Raw genomic sequence first — 26082 nt, 5'->3', positions numbered from 1 at the left:
GCAAGCAGAAAATTAAACATCACTGTAGCCGTGTGGCTAGCTTGCTCTCCTGGAAGGTGGAGAGCTACGCTATTCAGTCCTTACGTCAATTTTATATGAAAAAGTAATTGGGTAAAATACATCAACAATCCTTAGAGCTGTCACTAGGCTTCAGAGCCATGGTCATTATTGCAGTCTCTTTTTGGTCCTGTGAATCTTGAATTTTTTTCTGTGCAGCTTCACTAGGAAGGATGAAGAGCGTCCCAATAGGTAGTAGCCTTGACAGGGGGTCAGAGCACTCTCTGGGAAGGATGGGATTGAGTTTGAATCTTCCCAGGTTGAGGAGGGGATGAACAGGGACTCCTGCATTGGACAAGTGCTCAAATCATGGTGCTCTTGCATAACGGGGGCATGGCACTGGCACCATCACCTCATCCAGCTCTTTAAAAAATAATAATATTGCAGCAAGCACTTCCATGTTTTTTGTTACCTAGTTCTGTTGATGTGCGTTAGGTTTTTTCTGAGAATACTTTCCAGGTTGTGAAAATTCGGAGCCTATACCCTAGGTTCTGAATTCTGGTAGAGTTGATTTTGAGCTGCTCAGCTGTAAAACGTGAGGTTCTTCTAGACAAGGGCAGAAGCAGAATATTAGCTTCCTAGAAAACTCTAGGGTAAAAAGCAAAGGTCCCATTGAGTTCAGGTGTTAGGCAGCAGCTCAGTTAGGTATCAGCTGAGAGCAGTTTTCAGAATCACAGTTTTGGACTTGGGTACTATCATCTCTCAAAAGGCCACTGTGGATACCTAAGTATTACTTCCTGGCTCTAAGTCATGTTTGAGGATGACATCTAGGCTTTTAACCTAGTCATTCTTTCTGTACTAGTGACTAGCAGTATTTCCCCATCCTTTCTGTTACGATCTGTCAAGTGATTATAGACCATTACACTGTCTTCCCTTTGCCAGCTCTTCTAATTTGCACACATCCAATCTATTTTTTTCAGTTTTCCATCTGGGGCATGACCTCTGCTGCTGGCACTTTAATTATATACCATTAATTAGGTCTGTGAAAATTTTTGCAGGCTTTTCAGTCTGCCGAAGTCCCTTTTCTGTTGTAGAGCCCAAAACAGAACACAGCACTATCTTTTTCAGTAGAATTACTTTGTGCATGTGTTTTGATTTCTCCATTATTACCTCCAGGCATATTTGTGCATTAATGATCTTCCTTTAATACGGAATCTAGGTTTTATTTCCTTTTGGGGCAGTAAGGAATTGGAAGGGAGCTAGTATTATTCCCCAGTGAGTTTGTTTATTTCCTCACATTTGCCATATTTAAAGTCTTCCCACTGGAATTTTTTTAAACCTGGTAGATCTCTGTGTGGTCTCACTTTAGGTAAAATTTCTGAAGTGCCCAATGCCATTTAAAGTCATGCATTTGCAAATATGATGATGATGATTTTATTCCAATTTGTAAGAATATTCAAGTATCAAACAATGCTATTAGCTGCTAGAAAATCCACTATGGGAAATCATTAGACTTTCCAGACACCAGTCGCTATCCACTGAAGTAATAGGATCATAGGAAAGTAGGGCTGGAAGGAACATCCTGACTCAAGGAGGCTAAAGGCAGCAGCATCCCCTGACTAAATCAGCCCAGCTAGGTGTCTGTCTGACTTGCTCCTGAAAACTTCCAAGGATGGATAATCCACAATTTCTCTATGTTCCAATGCTCAACCAACATTATAGTTAGAAAGCTCCTCTTAATCTGGCACAAACATTTCCCCTGCTGAAGCTTGAGGCCATTGCTTCCAGGCCTGTCCCCAGTCTCTGTTGTAATCACCCCTCAAGTATTTGAAGCCTTGTCTGTCTACTTTTCTCCAGACTAAATAAACCTAGTCCTTTCAGCCTTTCCTTATAAAACTTGCTTCCCAAGCCCCTAATCTTTTTTGTTGCTCTGTGCTGCACTCATTCCAAACTGCCAACCTCCTCCTTGAAGTAATTTAGCCAGTCTAAGGTGCAACTAGAAGGGTGTGTCTACATTTGCATTAATGCATTTTTACTTTAAATTTAGTACCTCCCATATGAGGTACTAAATAAGTGTGCATTTCTTTGTGCTAATGCACAGTAATGCAAGCACACACTTTTTAGATGACACAATGCTCAGTAGCCTATTCTACTGTGCATTAGCGTATTAGTACAGTTTTTGACGCACCACTTTAATGTGCAGTAGAATAGACTATTGTGCATTAGAGCACACCAGTAGACTAAAGAGGTGGTACTGTTCCCTTATAACTGCTGCTTCTGTAATCAACATGAAAAGAAGGAATGTCGATTTATTTGTAGCAGGACAAAGTGAAAAAGATGGGATGAAAATAATTGACATGAGGTTTTTCTATTTGTTTATTTCTACTGCTGTATCTCAAATTATGTCCACAAAAATGAATTCATATTTCTCTTTGCCTCTGAATGAGACTACAATCTCTCTCTCACCCATTTCTTACATGTTGGTAGCATGTATGAAGTTGTGTCACTAGGAAGGGGCTGTAAGATTATTTATAATGGCAAATAAACTCTCTCTCCATGAGGCTGATTTCAGCAAAGAGTTCTTTTGCTGATACAACTTTATACCAATTTACCAGTTCCCCAAACTAAATAAGCTGTTCTGACAGAAGGATTTTTTTGCTCATACAGCTGCATCTACCTTAGGGATTTGGCTTACATAACTGTGTTGGTTAAGGGTGTGATGGTTTCTGTGTCATGGTTTATGGGGGTTGTTTTTTCCCTTCCACACACCTAACCACACAGCTATGCTGACAAAACCTCTAAGTGGAGTTCAAGTCTGAGACTAGGGTGAAATTTCAAGCAGGTTGTTCTGATGTTCTGTATTGGCACCATTATTATTTAATATGTACAGACTCTGATTTCCTTCTTTTTGCTGGAGGCGTATTTCATCTGTTGATAATTGGGATGTTGACATCACACTAGCTGAAACTTGATCTTGCAGCTCAGTTACTTTCCAACAGAATGGGGAATAGATATTGAGCCTTAAACTTCCAACTTAGGTTTGTCTGTTGTGATCTGTCCATCTAAGACCCCTGACAGAGCTTGCCAAAATTCTCCGGAAAAAAATAAGTCAGGGCCTTCTTTAATGTGTAGGGGGAAGGAGGAAGAGTAGATGTTCCTAGGAGTGAACAAGCAATAAAACCCCCCAAACCTGGCAACTGGTTTCTATTTAAAAAGAAACAATAAAGGATATAAACAGTCTTTAGTGTGTGTCCCCTACTATAAGGAGAAAGGTAACTGACTTGCTTCACAGTTTACCTTCAGGCTTCTGAAGCAATGGGTCCATTCTTCCTCCATTTGTAGCCTAACTTTTAAACCTGTGTTTGGTTTACTTTTTGGCATTTGGCATATGGGTTACTGGATCAGTCAAAAGTGTTATCTTGTTCTCTGGTGCAGTGGTTCTTATCTGGGGTGTCACAAGACCCTTTCAAGGGTGCTGTGGCACCACTGCTGACCCTGCTGCCACCAGGTGAAATAGCCCCATGTGACACTGTTCCCAGGAGGGACCTGGCCAGATAGAGAAACAGCTACAGCATGAGCAGACACTCCTGCTTGCATTAGGTTTTGCTCGCCTCCCTCCCCTGCTCTGCTTCCCTATTGGCTGGCAGTCTGTAAATAGGAAATGCAGGCAGCAGCCCATAGGGGGACTCTGTGGGTGATGGGGACAGCTACACTTCACTTCTGCAAAATCTGTGTCGCAGGGCACCTTAGTGCCTGCTCCTAAGAGAGGAAAAACTGCCAGGGAGAGAGCCCTGGCAGAACCAAGTGAGCACAGCTGTGGGTTGCCGGAGCAACTAAGGGGAGCCAGCTGCCTGTAGGGGGCAGGGCCTGGCCCTTATAAAGCCCAGGGCCAAAGCCAGGCTGGCAGTTCTCTGCCAGCAGCCGGAGAGGCAGGAGCTCCTTTGGCCGAGATAAGGGAAGGAGCCTAAGTCGCAAGTACAGCTCATGATAGCCCTGGAGGCTTGAGCTATGATGATGAGTTATGGTCATGCGGCTTGCATTTGTGTTACAGCCTAGGGGCTTGTGGTTTTGCTTTGTGTTTGTGTTATTACACCCGGAGGCTTGGGTGAGGCTGTAGGGGTTGGAGGAGGCCTCAATCACAGGGACCCCAGAGAGTGTGGGGTGCCCTAGCGCCAGGAGGGCGCATTATTGTTCATAGCGCCAGGGAAGGCGCAGCTCGCATGCCAGTGTATGAGCAGCTGGCAGCGAGGAGCGCGGCCAGTGGGTCGCGGGCGCAACCCATAGGTTGCAGACGGGGACCTAGACCCCGGATTGTGTGTGGGGGAACATAGACCCCGAAGGCGCAGCTCGCACGCCACTGCGCGAGCAGCTGGCGGCGAGGAGCGCGGCCAGTGGGTCGCGGGCGCAACCCGTAGGTTGTGGACGGGGACCGAGACCCCGGATTGCGTGCGGGGGAACATAGCCCCCCGGCCCCAGGAAAGGGGCGGTATTACTGAGTAGCCCAGTGTGGGCGCGGCGAGCCCCGGAGAGGGGGAACGCCCTTGTACGTTATTGAGTAGCCCCGTGTGGGCGCGGCGAGCCCCCAGAGAGGGGGAACGCCCTTGTACGTTATTGAGTAGCCCCGTGTGGGCGCACGGGCATAGCGAGCCCGGCCGCAGGCTAGTGCGGCAATACCCTTCAGACCAAGGCAGGGCGCTGCGGTTGCCCCTGAGAAGACAGGGAGTAGCAGCGCGGGGAGCCAGAGTCAGGGAGGGTATCCATGCGGTTGGCCCATAGGACCGGAGGCCCGCTAGAGAGTCTCGGAGCGGAACCACACCGGCAGGGGAGGCCCAGAGTGGGCCAGATGAGAGTCCCAGCAAGAGGCTGGGCATGAGAGAGGGAGCCCAGGGTGGGCCACAGTAGAGAGACAGACCAGACAACGTCCTTTACATCTGCGAGGCTTGGGGCGTGGTATCAGGGGAGGTAGGAGCCACGCATAGCCCATAAGGCTAGGGCGCTTGGGTAGCGCCCATTGTACGGGGAGATCCACGAGGGGTCCAGGAGCTGACAGGCCCGAGGAAACACAAGGCAGCCTCCCTATTACATATTACATCAAGACGTGGCGGGCGAGAATGGAGGGTGCCCTTGGGCCGAAATAGCGCGGTGAGAGGGCCTCAAGGAGATCATGGCCCTCTGCGAGGACCCTGCCGTGACAATCTGCATTTCCTTTTTACAAACTGCCAACCAGTGGAGGAGGAGAGCAAAAGCACGGAAGAGGGTTTCCTTCTGCCACAGCCACTTCCCTATCCAGCCCCATATGCCCCTCCTAGAAAAAGAAGCATGTGGAGTAGTTTCAACTGGTTGTGGTGGCAGTCTGGAGATTAAGTAGGTAAACTGAGATTTTTATGGTGGTTCTCAATCATGGTGCCACCAAATTCAGGAAGTTATGGATGGGTACCTTTAAACGGTTGAGAACCACTGGTCTGTTGCCAAGCTCAAATCTCAAGATTGTTTCCTGCATAATAGCATAGTGTGCTTCCCACTAAAGTAAAGCCAGAATGGGAAATATGAAATGTAGAAGAACTAAGAAAACAATTTTGTGGAGAGACCAGAGCAGTTGTACTTCCATGGAAAACAGCCGATTAGATCTTAGTGCCTTGTTAAAACAAAATTGGAGATATCTAAAATGTCATGGGACCTGCTACATTCAGACTGAAAGAAAAAACAGAGGATTAAAACAGCAGCACAATGTCTCAATTTTACATGTTGCTATTAAAAAGGATAATTCAAGATTTTTATTGACAGTGTATTTATTAATCTCAACTGTAACATGAGGAAATCATGTACTCAATAATGAGTTTGTATTGCTGTATACTATTACTTTAATTGATCTGTTAATAAATGCATATTTATTTTATTTTTAATACTATGTTGCCAATTTGTAAAAAATATTAGTGCAGACTAAATGAATTCCCGCCCCCCCCCCCAACTCACTGTGTACAATTAAACATCTTTTTTAAGTACTTACAGCATTAGCAGTATGCTTCTTGTATAGCAAAATTTTGGAATTTGCCAAGTAGTAGATTCTTTTTTTTGTTTTCCACGTGTGTTAGTGTGGATCCTGCTCTAGGTGTTCATGTATGTGAAGATTTTTGTTTTGTTTTTTGTTGTGTGTTTTTTTTTTTATGTCAGGGCTACTACACATGCCTCATGCCTCTTGATGCTTCCATGCATAAACAGCAAGCCCACCACAACCATTCCCCCAGCAGTTCTGTCTTTCATAGAATCACAGAAAATTAGGGTTGGAAGGGACCTCAGGAGGTCATCTACTCCAACCCTCTGCTCAAAGCAGGACCATCCCCAACTAGATCATCCCAGCCAAGGCTTTGTCTAGCTAGGTCTTGAAAGCCTTGAAGGATGGTGATTCCACAACCTTTCTGGGTAACCTGTTCCAGTGCTTTACTACCCTCCTAGTGAGAGTTTTTCCTAATATCAAACTTGAACTTCTCTTGCTGCAACTTGAGACCATTGCTCATTGTTCTGTATTTCCACCTATGATAGCAAGTTGGAAACATTAGTCTTGGTTTAAAAAAAAATAAAAATCTGATCCTTCTCTTTTCCTTAGAGTTGGTCATCTTGGGCACTTAAACACATGCGAGTAACTTGGTCCGATGCTCTGGAAATCCAGTGCGTCAGAGGAGATCCAATTAATTGAGTCTGGTGGAGTGTGTAAATTGATGCACTCTGGCAGCCTCGTGTATCAGGTGCATCAGCAGCATAGCACACCTCTGTGCTGAGAAAATGGCAACGGCACACTTTAAACTAAAACATGTTCGATGTGCTTTAGTTCATAGTGCACTGCCGCCATTTTCTCAGTGTGGAGGCATGCTGTGCCGGTGATACATGTGCTTCTGATGCAGCGCCATGTGCTTTTAATTAGTATGGCTCACTAATTAAAATCTCCCGGTGCTGCATCAAGAACACACGTAAAAATGCTCTTAACTTCCCTCCCTACCACATACACACTGAGGAGAGAAGAGACCCATAAATATTGCAGCTTACACTGATTAATACATAGAATTCAAATTCTGGCCAAACTGTAACAGAATTATTGCCTTTTCAAATCAAGTTCTTCACTGGGAGATCCATGACCCTTTCTTTTTAAATAGAAACCAGTTGCCAGGTTTTGGGGGTTTTATTGCTTGTTCACTCCTAGGAACATCTACTCTTCCTCCTTCCCCCTACACATTAAAGAAAAGCCGTTGGTCCATACATTTTTTTCGAACTCAAATTCTGGTTCTCACAAGTTCTGTTTAGTAACATATGACTGAAACAAAAATCTGTTCAAGTATTGGATCCCACTCTAGACACAGGAGAGGTGAACGCAGATACACATCAACCCCAAAGACCAGCAAGAAGGAGGCAGGAGAGAAGAAACTGTTAAAATTGTCACCGGTTGTTTCAGTGCCAGCTGCCTGGGCACTGGGGCTTTTGCCACCTGATCTCGGTACCAGTACTAATACCCCGGCAGACTGCACCATCTGACAATACCATCATCGGAACTGGCATCATGCACCAACATCAGTGAGGCTGAAAGACAAGAACAGACAGGAGCCATGCACAGCTCTACACATTAAAGCTGTAAAGAGACATTGCATTTCTCAAGAGAAAGCCCTTTATCTGAGGATCCCAGAGACATTCACATCCATTGTCTTACTTCATATATCTAGGAAGCATGACAGATAAAATGTGCCAACACTTATTCCTATAACATCCCTGTGTCTAAGTTAAATGGGGCTTATTTAACCTAATTGCAGTTCATTCCAGGGACAAGCCCATCAGGAGGTATAGCAGCAATGTCATCTGGAAGGGCTGCATGTATAAAGAACTGTGCCACTCCTGTGTTATTTTCAGTCAAAACCACGGAAGGTCAGGACGGCCTTGTATGAGACATGTATACAGTCTGAGGGATCTTTTCCTGAACAGATGAGATCATGAGAGAATTTTTACCTGACTTACCTATTGTAAATGTTCATTCAGGTTTCAATCTGTCAGGACATCTCATAATGCTACTCATAGCTATTGGTTGCTTAAAAATAATGATGTTTGCTTCTTAGACATATCAATTTAAATAATGATGATAATTGCTTCTGCAATTCCAGAGCAGGAAAATTATCAACCAGAGGAAGGGTCAGCCACCCATAGCCTGCAGTCTGCATCCAGCCTGCTGAGCGATTGGATCCAGCCCACAAAGCCAGGACATCTCCAGCAATCTGTACAGCAGACAGGTTGGAAGTGGTGGACCACTACTCCAAAAGATTGCTGACCCCAGAATGAGACTAGCACATTAATCCAAAGTCTAGACACATTTGGAGTTCTTATTTCAGGTTCAGTATTTTAAAGACCCTTACAAGCTAGGGCACTTTGATTAAGCTGACCTTTGTGTTCAGTTCTGTTTACATCCAGGTCCTAGCACTCTGCTTGCTATCTGTCTGTACACTCATGTTTGCTTTTTTCTCACAACTCAATATCAAGTTTCTCTTACCCACTCGTAAGAGAGTCTATTTGTAGTGCTCATCAAGCCTCTATTCAACCTCTCCTATAGAGTTCATTGTGAAATTTCAATCTTAAGAACGTTTGTTTTTATTCTAGACCATATTAGTTCAGCTAGGAGAGTAAGCGAGCCTCATGCTAGTTTGACTCTTACTCTCCTCCATGACATTCCATGAGAGCAAGGTGGACTGAAAAAGGAAGCCAATCCATCTGTCATCTTCCTGAAGCCACACACTGCACTCGGAGAAAGGAATCTACAGACCCTAGATGTGTGTAGAAGTTGGCTTAGAATGTTAACAAAACCAAACCATTCACCTATAGCTCTGGCCAGGTGTTCCAAAAGTCAGTTTAACTCTTCACAAAGTATATTAAAACGGATAAGACAACAGTATTTCACTCTGTCACTAGTTGGATGTTGCACTTCTCCCTCTGAACATCAAGGCTCATTCCAACAGAATACAAGTACCATCCTATTCAGAAATGTACCCATACCAGAAATCCTGTAAGGTGGCCCAAAATCATTAACCTTTGAGCTCTGTCTGTGTTAAATCAGATGTTATCAGATGCCAAGTTTGGGAGAGCAGAATAATCACATTGTCCAATGCCACTAAAGCATGTAATTGCCACTAATCTGAGGGAATACTGATTGGCAATAAAGCACTGATGCATACTTGAAGAAAAAGTTTAATAACTTAATATCCAGTAACCATGGTTCTTTGAGATGTTCTTGCCAATGTGTATACCGTGACCTATCCCTCATACCTGCTTTTGGAGTCCCCAGCTATCACAAACTTCACATCATAAGAGCTGAGGGAGTGTTTTGGCTATTTCTACCTGTATTCTCTTTCGTGGAAGCATGAGGAGGCACAAGGAGCATGCATACCCTGACAGACTCTTGTCTTGCATACATGAGACGTGTACACCTACAGCATGATCCACACTAACTACAGCATTCTGAAGAACCACAGTTCCTGTAGTCCTGTAATCAACTGTTCATTAGTTGTTTTAATTTTTAAGTACCAAATGGATCCATTAAATTCTCTAAGCTTTATTTCTTTATCTGTGTTTATGCCTAAAATAAAAAAAATATATTGTCATAGGGAGTTCCACAGATGTGGAATCGGAGAGAAAGTATGCTATGTGTGTGCATTCACACACTAAAATAAATACAATCTCTTGTTTAGATTGATTCGAAGTCTGATAGGCCAAAAATTTCAAGGATTTTAAATGTTGATATTAATTTTCGTTTTTAATTAACACCTGAATTCTGGGGGAATATTATCCTTCTTGTACTACTAAAATCCTACTTATTCATGTAGTACAAATCCACGGTGCTGGATTACTGAATAGCTTCTACTCAAGTTTTCTACCATATTCCTGCTCTTGCATATGTTTGTGTGTCTCGATTCGTAAGAGCAGGCAGGCCTTTTAATATTCAGGAATCTTTCTCTGAAATATACAGGAATCCTGAACTTTAAATGCTTTCATTTTGCTTGGCTTCCTTCAGGAACAGAGCAGACATGCAGAGAGGAGGGAGGCACAGCATACATGCACTTGCATCATATAACTATTCACTTCTTCAAGGCAAAACAAAACCATTAGGCTTAACTTTTAGGCCCTCCAACTATTACAAGGGTCTTATAAAATAAATGGATGAAGAGGTCAGGTTAAAAGAATAGAAAATATTTACTTTTCCAAACACTGGTAGAGCAAATGTTTCTATTCATAATCACTTGGCACATGCTCTCACTCAGTGGTATTCTTCATGGTAGGAAATACTATTCCCTGCAATAGCAAGTGTGATGGCATGATCAACCCCTTGCAGTGTAAACTTTTAAGCTTTTTAAACATTTTTAATGCATGTCGATGTTATTTCTTTGTTCACCTGTTCTTATTATTTTTTATAAATGACTTTCAATGATATAGCAAAGAAATGTATGTATTGCTCATGTGATATCCTATCCCATATTTTAAAATATTCTTATTTTTTTCATAGGTCCTCCCATGCCATCCTCCTCATCTAGTCCATCAGTTATTGAACATTTACATTCCCCTCCTCCATCACCCAATCTCCATGACAACCAGAGGTGGTTGCTAAGTACTAATGCCATCCAGCCAGTTCAGGACTCTGACACAGATGAGGACTATACAGCCAGCTCTTATCTAGTGCAGACCGGTACTGTTTCAGTTTCTATCCCAGGTCATGGTAAGAAGAGGACGCCTTGTCCATAGTCTAAATAAACTCTTATTTTACATCCTGTTACAAAATAGCCTGATTACAGCCTGTTACAACCTGATAAGAGTGAAGGAAATTTAAATCATTCAGTCTTTTATCTTCTGTTAATTTTCATAAGTGAATATGCATACTTTCAGCGTGACTATATAAGGAAAAGCAAGAATAAGGAAGATAGTTACCTATCATGATATAAAGATGAAAATAGTTTATTGAAGTTATTTTAGAAGCCGTAATCATATAGAGCAATAACCACTAATTTTATATTGTGTACCATAACTTGCAGAAGAGGTCTAATTAGCCTGTATTTGTGGTTTTTTTCAAATAGTAGGTTGAAGCTGGATAAATGACTTGACATTTAGCTTTAGCATATGATGGGATTATATCCTACTATCTTACTTCCTGAGTGCAGAAGATCCTAGACATACTGTGGTTCTCCTAGCCAAAAGGACAGGTTATGGGAAAACTATGCAGCCATGGAATACAATCTGTGTTGGGGGTTGGAAAAAATTATCCCTGCCTCCCAGACATGCAGGCGCTGTACCTTGGCCTCTCACTAGAAAGACCAGTGAACTAAGAGAGGCAGGATTCCATACCTCTTGTCCTTTAGATGTGTAAACAGGCAATCAAAATGCCTGGTAAGTGACTAAAACTCAGAACACTGATGCTTGGTTGTGCATTATGCCTTAACAAAGTACAGTGCTCCTTAACTATTAAATGCAATGTGGAGGATTGCATCATACTCTGTGAATTTAAAACAGAAATTGGGAAAAACAACTTCTTTAATGTATGATAGTACATTACAGCTGGGCTTGAAATTGGGCTTTTCCATTTCTTAGCAGGACAGACTTAAGGAGTAACTGTTCTGTGTGGTCTATCCACTAGATGGGAACTTGAAACACAGTTTACCAGGGAATCATACACACACTTCCTAGACAGCAATTAGATAATAGAGAACTGGAATACTATGTTCTGTTCCTAGCTGTGAGGGTTTCGTAGTCTAATGATTAAACCAGTAGCTGGCTAGAAACAGGATAGTCAGGTATATTCTTTTGGGAAGACTAGCTGAGTGATAGGATTGACTTTTTCTTAGATGGGAGTTTTCAAAAGTAACTGGGATTCTTCCCTCCCCCCCTCGCTCCACTTTGAGTGCTCAACTGCAGACTTAAGAAAAGATAGGATTTGTAGAATGCAGATACTCAGTGCTTACTGAAAATTGGTCCATTAAACTGTGCATGAGGTTGGCCACCCAAACGTAAGGCTTTGTACTGAATTGTACTTTTAGCTCTGACTGAAGTGACCTGTGCAACCTCTCTGTGCACTTATTTGTAATTCTGGGGTCATGTCACTTGGTTGCTGTCCAAGGTAAGGTATGAAGACTTGCTCAACATTTAATCAATTAAGAACTCTACAGTTACAAAAATGTACGAGGGCCCTGATCTCTGGGCTCCCAGAAGTGACAAGAGATTTTATGAAGGTTTGCCTTTCTCATTCACTTTTTCATCTCTGTGAAACATTGCCCAACTTGGCAGGACAGCAGAACAGGCAGCTTGATCCTGCTGAAATACAAAACTTGCTGGAAAATCCAGTGCTCAGTGAAAGCTCTGCACACTAAACCAAACCTACCTTCTTTCATAAAATAGTGCAGGGGCCTAGGAGAAGTTACTTTGGCTTTGAGTAGCCCAGCTGCTGCCTTGCCAAAATGGGAGGATTCCCTCTCCCTAGTTCCTGTTTATTCTGAATGAGCATCAGCTACCAGATTTGGCCCAAAGAAATGATCAAAGAAACTCTTCAGGGATCAGGTTCTATTCCACCTGTTATGTGTGTTAAGACTTGGATACCTAAGTACAATTCTGTTTCAACCTATTGTTGAGTCCCCAGGAAGCTATTGATTAATACAAAAAGTGCCCAGGTCCTCCTGCTCCTCAGCTTTTTGGCTAGGTATACACATGCAAAAAGCCCAAGGCAGAATCGATCTAAGTTGCACAGTGGTCTATTAGCAGCATAGTTTAGATCAGTAGTGAACAGAACACACATTCACCCTGTGGAGGTGGGAGGGGGGGTCTTAGACTGGGTTCTGCCATTTTTAAAGTAGTTTGTTGCCAAACTTCTGTCCTGTTACAGGTATAGAACCAATCACTTATACCAGTAAAAGTGTAATGTCTGTACCTGGCCTGTATGACTCTGTCCTTACAGCCAGATGATGGTGTGTGGATGCAATATGGGTTTTCAGAGGTTTCAGCAGGGTGCAGTAGAATCAACCTTAGGTGCTTACATCCATTAATACGCCTTATAGGTGGAAGAGAATCTGGTCCTAACTCTTCAAAGCATTTTTTTGTCTTGATGATAGGATTGTTGGGTAGTAGCCTACAATTTTTTCATTACTTTTAAAAGGAGTAATCATGGCTGGCAGACCAAAATGTAAATGTTTCCGTCTCATCTCATAAAGATTGGGGGGGTTTATGTTAATCTGTATGGTATTTTTTCTTTTTATTACATATACATGTGTTTAAGGAGTTGCATTTGGGTTTGCAGCCATCCATGACAAGAGCTAAGTCAGTAAATTGTAACGATTATTTTCAAAAATTGGGAAAAAAAATGTAAATTTTAGTTGGAATCAGTATCTTCTGATACTGATTCAGCACAAGGTCACTGTACAGCCATTGCTATAGAAGAATTTCTAACAAAAGTTCTACAGAGTACTAGAGATTATTTAGACATTGTCCTGCATAGGGGTGAGAGTCTGAACATTTACTGAAGGAGAAAACAAGTGAAATCAAAACCATGATGTAATGAGTTCAAGACAGGTATACTGTGGGGGCACGTAAAGGGTACAACCTTATTCATTCACCATGTACAGTAGAAATTGGGGAAATGGCACACAGTTGAAACTTGCGTGTAATATTAAATTGAAAGAACAGGAAAGAGGGAAGCGCAGAATGAAATCTCCTTTAACATGTTCATAGGAAAAGAATGCCAGTTCAGCAAAACATTTCTGTTCAGCAGAGTGTTTAAATGCATGCTTAACTTTGTATACCTAATTCCCACTGACTTTAAAGCTAAGTGTGCAGTGCATGCTCAAGTCTTTTCCAGAACTGAGTCCTCAATTTTCATTTATCTGATTTGCCTTAGTTGACTGTAACTTTTAACAGTACAACAATACTAGCCTTTAAACTTTAGTATGGGCATCCTTGTATGTTGGCACATTGATAGGATGTGGGTACCATCTCTCTCCTCAGATGCTAATAAAGAAATTCACTGTCCTACGCTCACAAACCAGAGTTAGAATACCATCATAACCAGTTTTCGTGCTCAGATTTCTTAGTAAATGTCTCGGTGTTCTCTCGTGGCTGAGCTTCCAGCAAACCTGCGGGTCCTTTCAATCATTTTCTTGCTAACTTAAAAGAGCTCTCGGGAATGGAACCTATTGAATAAGCAACATTATTTGTGATTCTTAAGAGGTTTGTTTTGGGGTAGGGAAGAAGGGAGAGGACTCCGGCTACTTTACGTTTTACAAGGACCCTTCATACCTTAGAAACCATGTGAGATTGCCAAGATTCCTGTGGTTTTAGGAGACAAACTACCCCCACTTTTCCAAGCTTTGCCAGTTTTTCCCCAGCCTCATTCTGTGAAAGTCAAGAAAATATCTGTTGAATTTACAACCAACTCCACCACAAATAAACTTAAGTAGGTCCCATCCACAACTGCCAAGAATGGGGGTCTGCAACTTTGGCCCATGGGCTGAATGCAGCCTGCAAAGGTCTGATTGGGGGTGGGGATGGCACACTTACTTAAGAGCTGCCTTAAAGAAGCAATTTAAAGGAGCCATTTTAAAGTGGCCACTTAAAGCCTCCTGCTTTGTGCCTTTGCTTTCAAATTTCCTGGTCCCTTTTAGCATTTGGAGTAGCTTGCACCAGCACCTGTTAAGCAGAGGGAGGCATGGATCAGGGAAGGGATCAGAGCAGCAGAGGATCGGTGGCTGACATGGGACATCAGCCTGTGGCTGCAGCTAAGTCACAAGCAGCCAGCCCCGCTGCCCTACAGAGTTGCCTACCAACCCCTGATCTACAGTTGTTCTGTTGTCTTAGCAGGACAACATAAGCTTATTGTCGGACTTGAGGGCAAGGCTGTTGTTTACTTATAAAGTGCTAAAGGTTTGAGAAGACTTTAGATTGACCCTAATGAACATGTTGTAAACCAGAAGCTGCTGACAGGCATGCTATTCTTGCCTGGTCTTCACTGTTTTTCAATTTCTTCTACCTGAAGACTTCTTTAGGTCTACGTCTTCACTTAGGACAAGTGTTCTACGTGACTGGCAGCTGCATGGCTTGCAAGCTGGAGCAGCGAGGGCTGCATCAGCAGGAACCACAGGATCCCCAGGCCAGATATCATGTGGGCATCCTCTTTTCCACCTTGCCCCGCCCCCCCTCTTTGTCTCTCTCTGTCTCTGTCTCTCTCTCTTCTCTCCTGCTGCACCATGTTGTGCAGGTTGCTACCCCTCAGTTTCCTGGCTACAGGCCTCCCTGCTGCATATTATGTGTGGATACCCCAATCTGTAAGCTACCCAAGCACTGCTGGCTGTCGCATGCCTCCTACCCCATTCAGTGAGAGCAGGAAGTTGAAGCCAGAGGAGGGCCCTGAGACCCTAATTGCTAAAGCAGCCTAAGTAATGGGGGGAGCAAGAGCTGGGTGGGAGCTTATGGCCATAGATTAACTCTCCCTCATTGGTCCCAGGTTGGTGTCAGGCCACCTGTTGGACAGTCCTGACTTAAGATGTCCATTAAAAATGGTTACTGTATTTAGCAAGGGTTAGGAATGAACAGGGAAACCGTTTCCACCTTCACAGAGATTAAACAAATTAACTAAATTTTAATAGTTCTGGCTGCTGTGGTAAAACAGAGAATTATTTTTCACTGTGTTCTCAGACTGAGACCTAACAAGACAACGTTAGAACGTAGATATTACGATTTTGTGCTCTGTCTTGATTTAAATATACTTTATATGATAGTCGTAGAATTTGACGTTTGTCTTTTAAAAAGAAAAGAATTATCCTGTTAGCAGAGCTCCACCAACAGAAAATGAAAGCAGTATCAGTCTGTAAGAATGGGATGCTTCTACCCCCTGCCTGCTGGTTCATAACTTGGAAAAGGAAGAGCTGCTGGTTAGTTTCTTCATCTGTTAGTCTTCCAGAATTTAAGTTTAGTCCAGACTTGAAAAAGTATTCTTCCTGTACCTACAGAGCAGGTAACGGCAGAGTCTGCAAATCACAAAATATGTCTACATGGCCATCCAGAAATTCCACCCATTTATTGGTTCACTTTCCTTCAGAATTTTTCACATCCAGTATGCACTTCCTGGAATGGTTCAGATCCATCCCTGAATGTGCTTCTCATTGGCATGACTTATAAATGCTCATATCGTTATTTTTATTATAATTCTCTTTTTTTTTTAGTGGAACTTTTCATGAGGGTATTTACTCCTGGCTTCCTGGGCACATTTCAATTTGAATGATACCTTCTTCTTAACTAATACACCTTCTCCACTTTCAGCTGCACTGCCCTTCAGCTGCACTACTCTTCCTTTAAACCTGCATGCATGCATACACAAAAGAGCAAAACCCCTGTTGTGTAATGTTGCTGGTGCAGAACAGCTGCCACGCTTTGTTGGGTGAGTTATCCTTATATGTATACTGTCTGAAAAAAAAGCACTTTGGGAGCATTTAGGATGAAAGGTGCTGACTGAATATGCTTTTATTGTTTGACTGCATTCCGTTATATTGAATTTACATGTATCAGCAACTTTAAAGTGCCTTTATTTTCAGCCAGCTCAGAAATATACTAACAGCTGGTTTTAATGGTTTTTGTCCAGGTTCATTTCTACCAGCATAGCAAATCTAAAAAATATAAAGAATCTGATTATTAAGTAATATATAAATCTGAGCTTTGAAATGGATGTCTGTTTGATAAACTCAAGGGAATTAGCTTTTTATTTAGGAAAATAGTTTTAAAAAAAGAAATGAGAAAATGAAATCTTTGATTAAATCAATTTTTACATTTTTTTATTTAAGTCTTGTTTTAGTACCAACGCATCATTTATCCTGTGTTCACCAAATATAGAAATGTATTGCTATACAGAGTAGGTGTTGCTCCCTTTTAAAATCGCAGCTCAGCTAAAGTTTTAACGTTATTGCAGACCTGTACTGACAGGCTTAATTTTAGTTCTCTAAAAAAGACATGTTTATAGATATAAATTTCAGAAGGAGGGAGTTAAAGTTTAGGGCCCTTGATCTTGGCAGTATCCCTTCAAGTAATGTGACAGATTTATTCTGACTTTTATTGCTCCCTTCCTCCAGAGAGCAGCTTGCTTCACAGACTGTTCTACCATTAAACCAGCTTCTCTGTGCAGATCAGAGTAACTTGCTGTTCCTCAGGAAAGCAATTCTTAAAACACCTCAATATTCTTCCTTCAAAAGAATTATTTTAGAAAGAATGCTGAACTGGCTTATAAGAGAGAAAATTCTGGACATCGCTATAAGATGAAGAATAATTCGAGAGATAGGAGACGAGCTGGGAAGAGAGATTCTCTAACCTGACTTAGTGTTTTCTTTTCTCTTTTTTAATCAAATCTGCTTCTACACAAGACAAACCAAGTAAAACTAGGAATTTTACAGGTATTTTTTAGGGTTTTAGCCTTCTTTCAGAACTGCATTCTGGTTCTGTCAGTTTTGTAGTAATTTTAGGAGAAATAGTTTGCTAGAACTAGTTGCTTATAGTTTGGTTGCAAAGATGTCTTTTAATGCAAGAAGCAGTACTGAATTGTCAGTTTAACTATGGGCCTTCATCTTTTATCTTGGCTTAAACGCTAAGTATAATTATTGACAATCTGGAAACATAGTGGCTGAGTTAGAAATTCTGTTCCTAGATCTTGGGGTGGAGGGAAGGAGTGGGGGTCATCCTTCCAGAAATCAGAATGGTTGTGGCAAGACCATAAAACACAAAATGCAACAAAAACTTTTTTTGAACAACTCTTTATGGCAGGGGTTGTCAACTGGGGGTTTGCAGACTGGTCCCAGTGGGTACGTGCAGGCGGGTGGGGGACAGAGCACTGCCACTCCCAAGAGCAGGGATGGGGCAGGGCAAGGGCAGCAGCGCCCCTCTGTGGGGTGGGGAAGCTTGCACACAGTGGCCACCACTGCCACCCACCAGCCTGGTGAGCTTGCCTGCTCCACAGAGGGGTGCCTCTGCCCTCACTCCAGCCTGATGAGCTTTCCCACCCTGCCCTGGCCCTGCTCCTAGGAGGCACTGCTCTCCGTCTCCACCCGCCCGCGCGCCGTCCCTTCCTGCCCGCCCACTCTGTGTCTCTGTCAATGGTAGGTATTATAGGGGCTTTGGCCCGGCCTTGGCTGGTGCCTTGCCCCCCAGCGACGTCAGGGTGAGATCCCAATTTGGCACCACCTAGGTGGTTCAGTTGCTGCTCGTACTCACCTGCCACGTCTTTGATGTTTTATTTGCTTCTTGGGAAGCAATTCCCAGTAGGTGGCCCGGAGGGATCTCACCCCTAGGTTTCTTTGTGGGGCTCTAAACCTCCCCTTTACCTGAACCTTATCACATCCACAGCCAGGGCACACTCTGCTTTCCACAGGTCTTAATCTTGGATGATCTCGTCTCATCCACGCTGCCTGCCTCCAAGGGTCGGGGCTTTCTGGCTGTCAGCTCTCCTGAGGCCATCCTTCATCTTTAGACTGTGGCCTTGACAACCAAACACACCCCAGTCTGGGGTTAACCATAACTCAGGAATAAAACTGAACATAAAAGGTCAGCATTCGCTGATGGTCCCTTTGGTCTTGCTGAGAACTCCTCTGTCCCCCTTTGCCTAATAGGTATCTGGGAGGGGCGGCAGCCTTGTGCCGTGCTTCTGGTGGCCCTCTCTGGGAAGTCTCCCTTGGGCCTACGTTCCTTTCCCCCTCAGGCCTGTCTGTCCCACCAGCTGGTGTTGCCCTTCCCTCCTGCACTGGGCTCCATGTCCCTCTGTGTCTCTCTCCCTGTTGTGTCAGCAGTCCCTCTGGCGCTCCCTGCCACGGCACTTGGGCTCCCTGTTGGGGCCTCAGCTCTCCTTCCTGGTGTCCTAGAGAGCTGCTTCTCTCCGGTGGAGCTCCCCAGAATAGGGCTTGAGTTCCCCAACTTCCCTGCCAGTGTCCCTCCGTGGGCACCCATCTTCTTGCCTCCATTCTCAGGGCTTGCACTCACCCAGTCTCACCGCTGGCGTTCAGCAGTCCTTCTCCCCTCCCCGCAGCTGCATCTTCAGCTGCTTTTTCAGCAGCCCACTCCTCTCTGAGGCCATGCCCTCTGCTTCCGCTGATTTCCAGGGTAAGGCAGCTCCGGAACTGCTAAGCCTGTTCTCTCTGCCCCGGAGTCTGTCACCAGCTGCAGCTGTTTGCTGTCCCTGTGGTGAGTATTGGGGTGCATTGGGAGGGGGCCTGGGGTGAGTTGAAGGAGGAGCTTTTACCTCCCCTCTCACAATCTGCCCATACACCATCCCACTCTGCATCCAGCCACGCCACCCCTCCATCTCCCCTGCTCCGCATCTGGCTGTGCACCACCCCCTGCTCCGCATCCAGCCACCGGGAGTACTTTGATTTAAAAAGGTTGAAAACCCCTGATTTATGGAATACCTATACAGTGTATTTAGTTTTTAATATTTTACCAGAGTTCTAGTACTTCTTAAACAGCCACTTCTGATGATAGTAGTCTCTGATGGCAAGACCTGAAACAAGTTTTAATATAATATAAAATGTTTTCACTCACCCATGATCAAGGATCTACTAGGTGATGTATGATAAACAAGATTTTGCTCCACTCCTATGGGACTTCTAGATTGATGGGCTTTTCTGTTCAAAGAGGCTAACCTTATCTGCAGAAACAAAGTTAGGAGAACACTTGTGGATTTTAAGTTGCTACAAAGTGGAAAGAGCCTAACAGGAGTGAGTGAGTGTGCATAAGACCTCTTATTCAAAGACCTCAGATATCAAATGTACCCTCAGGGCACTAGCTGGTCAGTGATATGATACTCATACAACACATAATTTGAAATGTATTTCTTCATAATGACTTATTAGAACCTGATACAAATGGGAATGCAAAGGGTCCATCCCTTTCCTCATTCAAAAACGAATCGTTGTTGTTAATTACTTTTGATTACCTGGTAAAGTCCAAAGAGCAAAATTAGGAATTGGACCCTTCAGTTTTTTTTCACAAACAAATGACAAAGCTTGCCTTAGAAATCTTAAAATGTAATGGTACTTTGACATAGTCTGATGTAAAGCAGGGACCACATTGTGATTGAAAGTCACTTTTCACTGCCTCTTTCCACCCTGCTGCCTGAGGTAAATAAGGTGGGAGGGACAGGGGTAGCCCTGTATTTGCTTGCTTCTCTTCCTAGTTGTTCGTGCTGGATGTAGCCCATGGAGGAGAATGCAGATTATGTAAAACACTCCCTTATTTTCATGTATGGGTGGTCACATTGGAGCCTGAAATGGTTCAGAGAAACAGTAATGTACAGGTACAACATAATAAGCTAAATATCACAGATACACATCTTGGTAGGGTTTTCTTCAGTTTCCCTCAAGCCACATCTCCATCTACTCCCCCCACCCCCCACACACACACTTTTGTCCGTCAAACCAGCTTCATGACCTTCTCGCTCCTCTGCAGTCTTTATTACCACTTCCAGATGCCCTCTCCTATTTCTTGGCTGAAATTAAATTGGCTTAGTCAAAAAACACTTTTCAAATGAAAATTTGCTATGAGACTATGAACTAAAGAAAATATTAGATTTGGAGAAGATACCCAGAAGAGCACCACAGGGCTAAATTGTAGTCATGTTTTTATTTAACATTGTTAATGACCTGGACAAAGGAGTAAACAAGGCATTAATAGAATTGTAAATAAGCAAAATGCAAACCAGTCTGAAACACAAATATTCAAAAGAAACCTGAGAGATAATAACATGGAAGAAATTCACAAGATTCATAATGGATAACCAGTTAGATGTGTGTTTGATAGGTAATCTGGCTAATGTAAATGGTCAGTACAATTTGGGATTTCAAATGCACTAAATTGTATTGTAGAGGTTGAGAAAGAAAAGGCTCTAATATGACCAGACTTGGAATATTCATTTCAGTAATGAGCCTCTCGCTTCCTAAACATTTTCTGTCAAATATAGGCATATATAGAAACATCTGTTTTGGGGTTTTTTTTTTAAGATTGCTCAAAGGTTTGATGTACGGGAAAAAATTAAGAGTTAAATGTTTACTATGTATCTAGGTGAAGCGTTGACAAACTGGGGACAAAGGTGAACAGTTTTTTCCAGGGTAGGAGGGAAAACTTTCAGTGCTGTATCTAGGGATGTAATTAATAATAATGGGAAGGAAAAATTAGGCTGAATAGCAAGGAAACCTATCTGACAGTGAGCTCTATTAGGATGTCTAATAGTATCCCAGGGGAGGTGGTAGAAGCTCTGTCACTTGTAACATTTAAAACTTAGAAGGAATAAAAATACCAGAATTGTACTATTGGGAACAATCCTGCATTGGCTGAGGAGAGATGGACTAGATAACCTACTGGGTCTTTTATACCACTGTAGATGAATTTTCCAAATGAGGTGTACATGGTCAGGTAGTTTATTAGAGTAGTGACTATTATACCAAAGCGCGATAATAGTGTTTCACTAGCTGCATGCACAATATGATGTATTGCCTTCTAGCTCTATGTTGAGAGAGAGGGAATTCTATACAATTATAATTGCCATACACCTTCAAAAGATCTTTCCTTTGCAGTTAAGCAGAATTTCTGCAGGTAATGGCAACGACACAATGTAGTCTCAGTAGGTAATAACTTTCTAGACTGTAAACATCTTGAAAAACATTACAAACACAAATCACAATTATCCTAGAGATTTACAAATAGGAAAAAAATATTAAAATGAAGCAGGAACTGAAAATAAGCAGGATGAATATGTACAGAAAACAGGTTCAATAAAGTCAGCAACCTTTACTTTCTATATAAAAGCAGAGATTTACAGCCTGACTGTAAATTTAGGACCATCAAAAACCAAGCCACAATCAGGAACCAAAGTTTATTTTATGGTGATAGTCCCTCTGATTAAAAGGTTGTCAAACAACAGCAAGAGCAGACCTGTCCTTGTTTTTTTTAATTTGGGCAATCTGTTAAAAAGCAAAAGATGATTTTGCCACCTTAGTAACATGTTTAAACTGTTGTCAAAGTTTGCACTTCTTTGACCTCATATAGACTGCTCATAACCCTAGGGCAAGAGCCACCAAAGCGATTTAGAAAGGCAGAGTTGATCCACATTGTACTTATTTAAGACTGTGAGTCTGCAATGTCTCCTCTGTAGAATTTCCACTTCTGACTGCCAAACTGTTCTGTTTCCTCTAAGGCAGGGCTCTCTTTTCCCAGCCAAAACCAGTGCACTTACTCAGAACTATCTTGCCCCAGACATGTACTTCTGCAAGGCATTACTTTGAAAGTTATTGGTAAATTTGATAAACCCTACTTATAACTGTATACAGGTTAACCAAAAAGTGATACGACAAACTTGTAGTAGATGTGGAACAGATTCAGTCTTGATTGGAGTATTTTACAGAAATGCATGCTGAATTAATTTGGGCTTAGAGCTTTGTTGTTTCAGCTATAGCACCAATGCTTGTAGCACTTCCTCAGTAGCTATCAAGCCATTTAATCTCATACATATGAAATCAGACAATATAGGGAGGTCAATATCCTTAGGTACAGATCAAGGAATCATTGACTAATTTCTCTATTTCACGTTTTGGGCAAATGGAGTGGCTTTTAAACATAACAAGTGTTTCCTGAATACCAGCCAATTTATTTTGTATCCCTTTTTGATCTTTGATTTGATTAATTTGTCTCTTTATACTTTTTGTTTTGGTTGCTATGCCAAACTTCCGTCAGCATTGTTCCCTTACTTAATGCAAAAAAAAATGTACTTTTGTTCAGTTTAATTAAGCATGTGATCTTTTTGCCAAGAGCAAACTAAAGTGTTCCCATTTTACCTTCACCCCACCAAAATAAAATTTTACAAAGTGGTGGGCAGTTAATTCTCATATCTTAATGCTGTAGCTAAATGTCTTCCTTTTTAAGAATTTTTATAATTTTTAATCTTTGTTATTTAATAGAAGATCCAAGACCAATTATTTCTTCTTTGATTATGGCCTTCACAATCTTCAAAGAACAGTCTCCCCCACACCTCCTGTATCATTAACTGCGAAATATCTCTGCAAGGAGAACCTAGCCTCTTCATGAATCAGGGGATTTGGAGTGACAAATTATCTTCCACATACTAGAATGCTTGCCAGATGGGACAACCTGCCAAATGTGTCATGCACAAAGGATATACCGTACCTTCTCTCCCTTCCTTGCCCTCCCCCTACATCACATTTAAAGATATCATGCACAGTAAAATAAAATCTATGAAGATGTAAATGATTCTTCTATACAAGTGATGTCAACTCAAATAAAAAAACCCATTCTTATGAAAAGAAAAGAATTCCCTCCAAATGTCAGCTAGATTTAGATCAACAAACTTGTTCCTCAGAAGGTTAGTGGTAGGAATGTTACAAGCCACAAGCTCATTCATTTTCCTTTTGCCCATCTGTGCACATTTTAAGTACATATATACTTTGCTTAGGCTATTATAGAGCCAAAATTGATCTCTCCACATAAGGAGGCTGATTCAATTGTTGTTGTTTAATTCAATATTTGTATAGGAGTAGTGTCCCCAGGCCTCAGTTAGGCTCTACACTCCACTGTGCAAAGTGTTGCAGAAGTACATAAGAGAAAATGCCTGCTCCAAAAAAGGCAGGTGATGTATAGAAGTTAGAGAGGAAAACAGACAAAGATAAAGTGGGTTTTTAATTAGACATTAAAAAAAATAAACCCTAGATCCAGCTCTCCCAACTGATAGTCAACCTAGGCATCAGTAATAGTCTCCTAATTGTGATCCTATTCTCTTGCCTCACAGTTGCATAAATCAAGAGCAATGCCATCAGTGTAGAGTTATAGGTTTGTTAAACCTGTGAGAGTCAGGCTCAAGAATTGCACATAATAATGCAGAACTTATATTTTATTACGTATCATAATTTTGTTACGTAATATCGAAAGGTCCAATATTTTAACTCTGTTCCCTAATCCTGAGGTCCCCAACAGTTTCCAGTGGGGGACCAGAATGACCCAGCTTGATTCAGGGATAGGTGGGCATTAGGACTCAGCTACCACCACCACTTCTCCCCACCTTGGTATGGTGAAAGCCCCCCTCTGCCACAGCTTGTGCCATAGCATGATCAGAGCTCCCTTTCTGCTAGTGGCCCAAGTGCAAGGAGAGCCTCCCACTGCCAAATGCCACCAAAGGCACAACTCCTCAGGCCAGATCCAAAGGCTCTGTGGGCCAGATCCAGCTCATGGTCATAGGTTGTCACCCCTGCCCTAATCGATGTCAGGTCTTTACTAGTTTTTTCCAAACATCTCAAGTAGAAGGAACATGGAGTGAATGTATTAATTCATGCTATTTATTGTCATTTAGTGTAATTGTGACTTGCAACAACTAAAAGTTATTATTTTATTTACCACATGCTTAGTGCCTGGTATAGTGCTCTTTCAGCATCCCCAGCCTCAAGAGTCCTTCAGGAGTCCCCTTCCTTTCATAGCTGTTTGTAAAAAGCTATGAAAACCTGATTGGGTTAGGACACAAAGTTAAAATATTAGACGTTCCCTGAAAATGATGATAAATAATGAAATGGATAAAGGTTAGATTCCTTCTGTTTTCTGTGTTTTTACAAAGCATTTGGAAGATATTTTTAAGCTTTTCTCTGCACCTATGAGACCTAGAGCTGGAGCTTTAAGAAAAATGTCAACTATCCAGGGACTTGTGATAACATCTAAAAAGCTAGCAATCCTGCCGCAATTAGTCAATCCCATTGACAGTGGAAGTAGGTGTCTGCCTTGCAGTCAGATTCAGCCCTTAAATTGCATAAATAACTATGAGAGCTGTGCACATACATCCCAGGGCAGAATTTGGCCCTTGTTATTTAATGTAGAGACCAGTGCCACAGTTTCTCGTAAACGTCAAATTGTGGCAGCTGACTTCAATGGGAGTTGTGAGTGTTCTAGTTATAAAGGAATCAGGTCATTAGATTGCAACTGCAGCATACTTCTTAATCTACCATGTTGAAAAAGGCAGTGCAGCAAAAAAGCAAAAAGGTAATGCAGCTGGAAAAGACAATGCAGTTTTGATATTTTTTTGGTTTGTATTTGCATCAGATTCTTCCTACTAGTTAGTGAAGAGGAAAAAAAACACAGTTCGGTTTTCTGGTGCTGAAAATAGACAGAACTTCTCTGAAGTAAATGAAATACTGTTAGAGAATTTGACCTATTTTTGGAAGAGAAATAATTATAAATGTGAGTTAAGATTTTAGGATTAACATTTCAACCTGTAAATGTAAAAACCTTGTATCACTTTAAGTAAAAAAATTAAAATCGTGCATTTATTGATGATGATATAGTTTTAATAAGAAAGCATATTCTGAAGTTGCTTTGAAAACTTCCTTTTGTACCTAAAGGATTTTAAACCCATTAATCCAACATCTTTCACCCTTTTTTATATTTACTTTGCCTTTAAAAGCTTCAGGGCTACTCTGAAAGAATAATTTTTTTGTTCTTCCCCACCTCATACAAAAAAAAAAAAGCCTTCTCCATTTAGTATCTTTCTCTGTCTGGATGCACCATTGACATGAATCTTGTTGTCACTAACCCATTAAGAGTACACTGAAGTAGTAACCCTATTTTTAAGGGATGCAGAGATCTGACTAGAAGGCACATCAGCCTCCCTCCCTCATACGAGACCAAGGATTCCTATTGTCAGATGCAGTGGGCATGAAAGCAGCAATTTTACAGCACAAAAACTCCAATAACATTTACTGCGGTTGGCTGAGATTGAAATGCACACAGGCACTGCTCAGTCTTGGTTGCTTAAGCACCAGCTTCCCTTGGCTTTTTGCCAGTTTGTGCATTTCAAAGAGACAAGTCCTTTAAGGGGAAAGAGTTTTCCTTGTTACTTGCTGTGGGGTAAACAGACCATTCAGGCATAGTTTATTGCATTACATACTCGACTATGCATAGTAGAATGCAACAAAGTAATTGGTAGAATTATTTCAATCATTAGAATTCATAAGTATGAAATATCCTGTCTAAGCCAGAATAAAAAATATTCAAGGATTTTCCCTTCGT

At 42.0% G+C, this 26082-nt stretch overlaps 1 protein-coding gene across 14 annotated transcripts in view; it reads left to right on the top strand.

Annotated features, from left to right (window-relative positions):
• TENM3 (teneurin transmembrane protein 3) overlaps window positions 1–26082 on the top strand; it is a 604744-nt gene that overhangs the window by 348950 nt on the left and 229712 nt on the right. For 6 of the 14 annotated variants that reach the window (XM_014594830.3, XM_014594832.3, XM_014594831.3 and 3 more), the window contains one exon: window positions 10526–10735. The exons of 7 other annotated variants lie outside the window; for them this stretch is intronic. In XM_014594830.3, coding sequence (XP_014450316.2) covers window positions 10526–10735 — 210 coding nt within the window. The remainder of the gene's footprint in view (window positions 1–10525; window positions 10736–26082) is intronic. One more of the 14 variants, XM_019481354.2, reaches the window with a different exon arrangement.

The sequence above is a fragment of the Alligator mississippiensis genome, chromosome 2 (assembly GCF_030867095.1).
Source record: "Alligator mississippiensis isolate rAllMis1 chromosome 2, rAllMis1, whole genome shotgun sequence".
In the NCBI taxonomy this organism is placed as follows: domain Eukaryota; kingdom Metazoa; phylum Chordata; order Crocodylia; family Alligatoridae; genus Alligator; species Alligator mississippiensis.
This window is presented reverse-complemented; position numbering and strand designations above follow the sequence as displayed.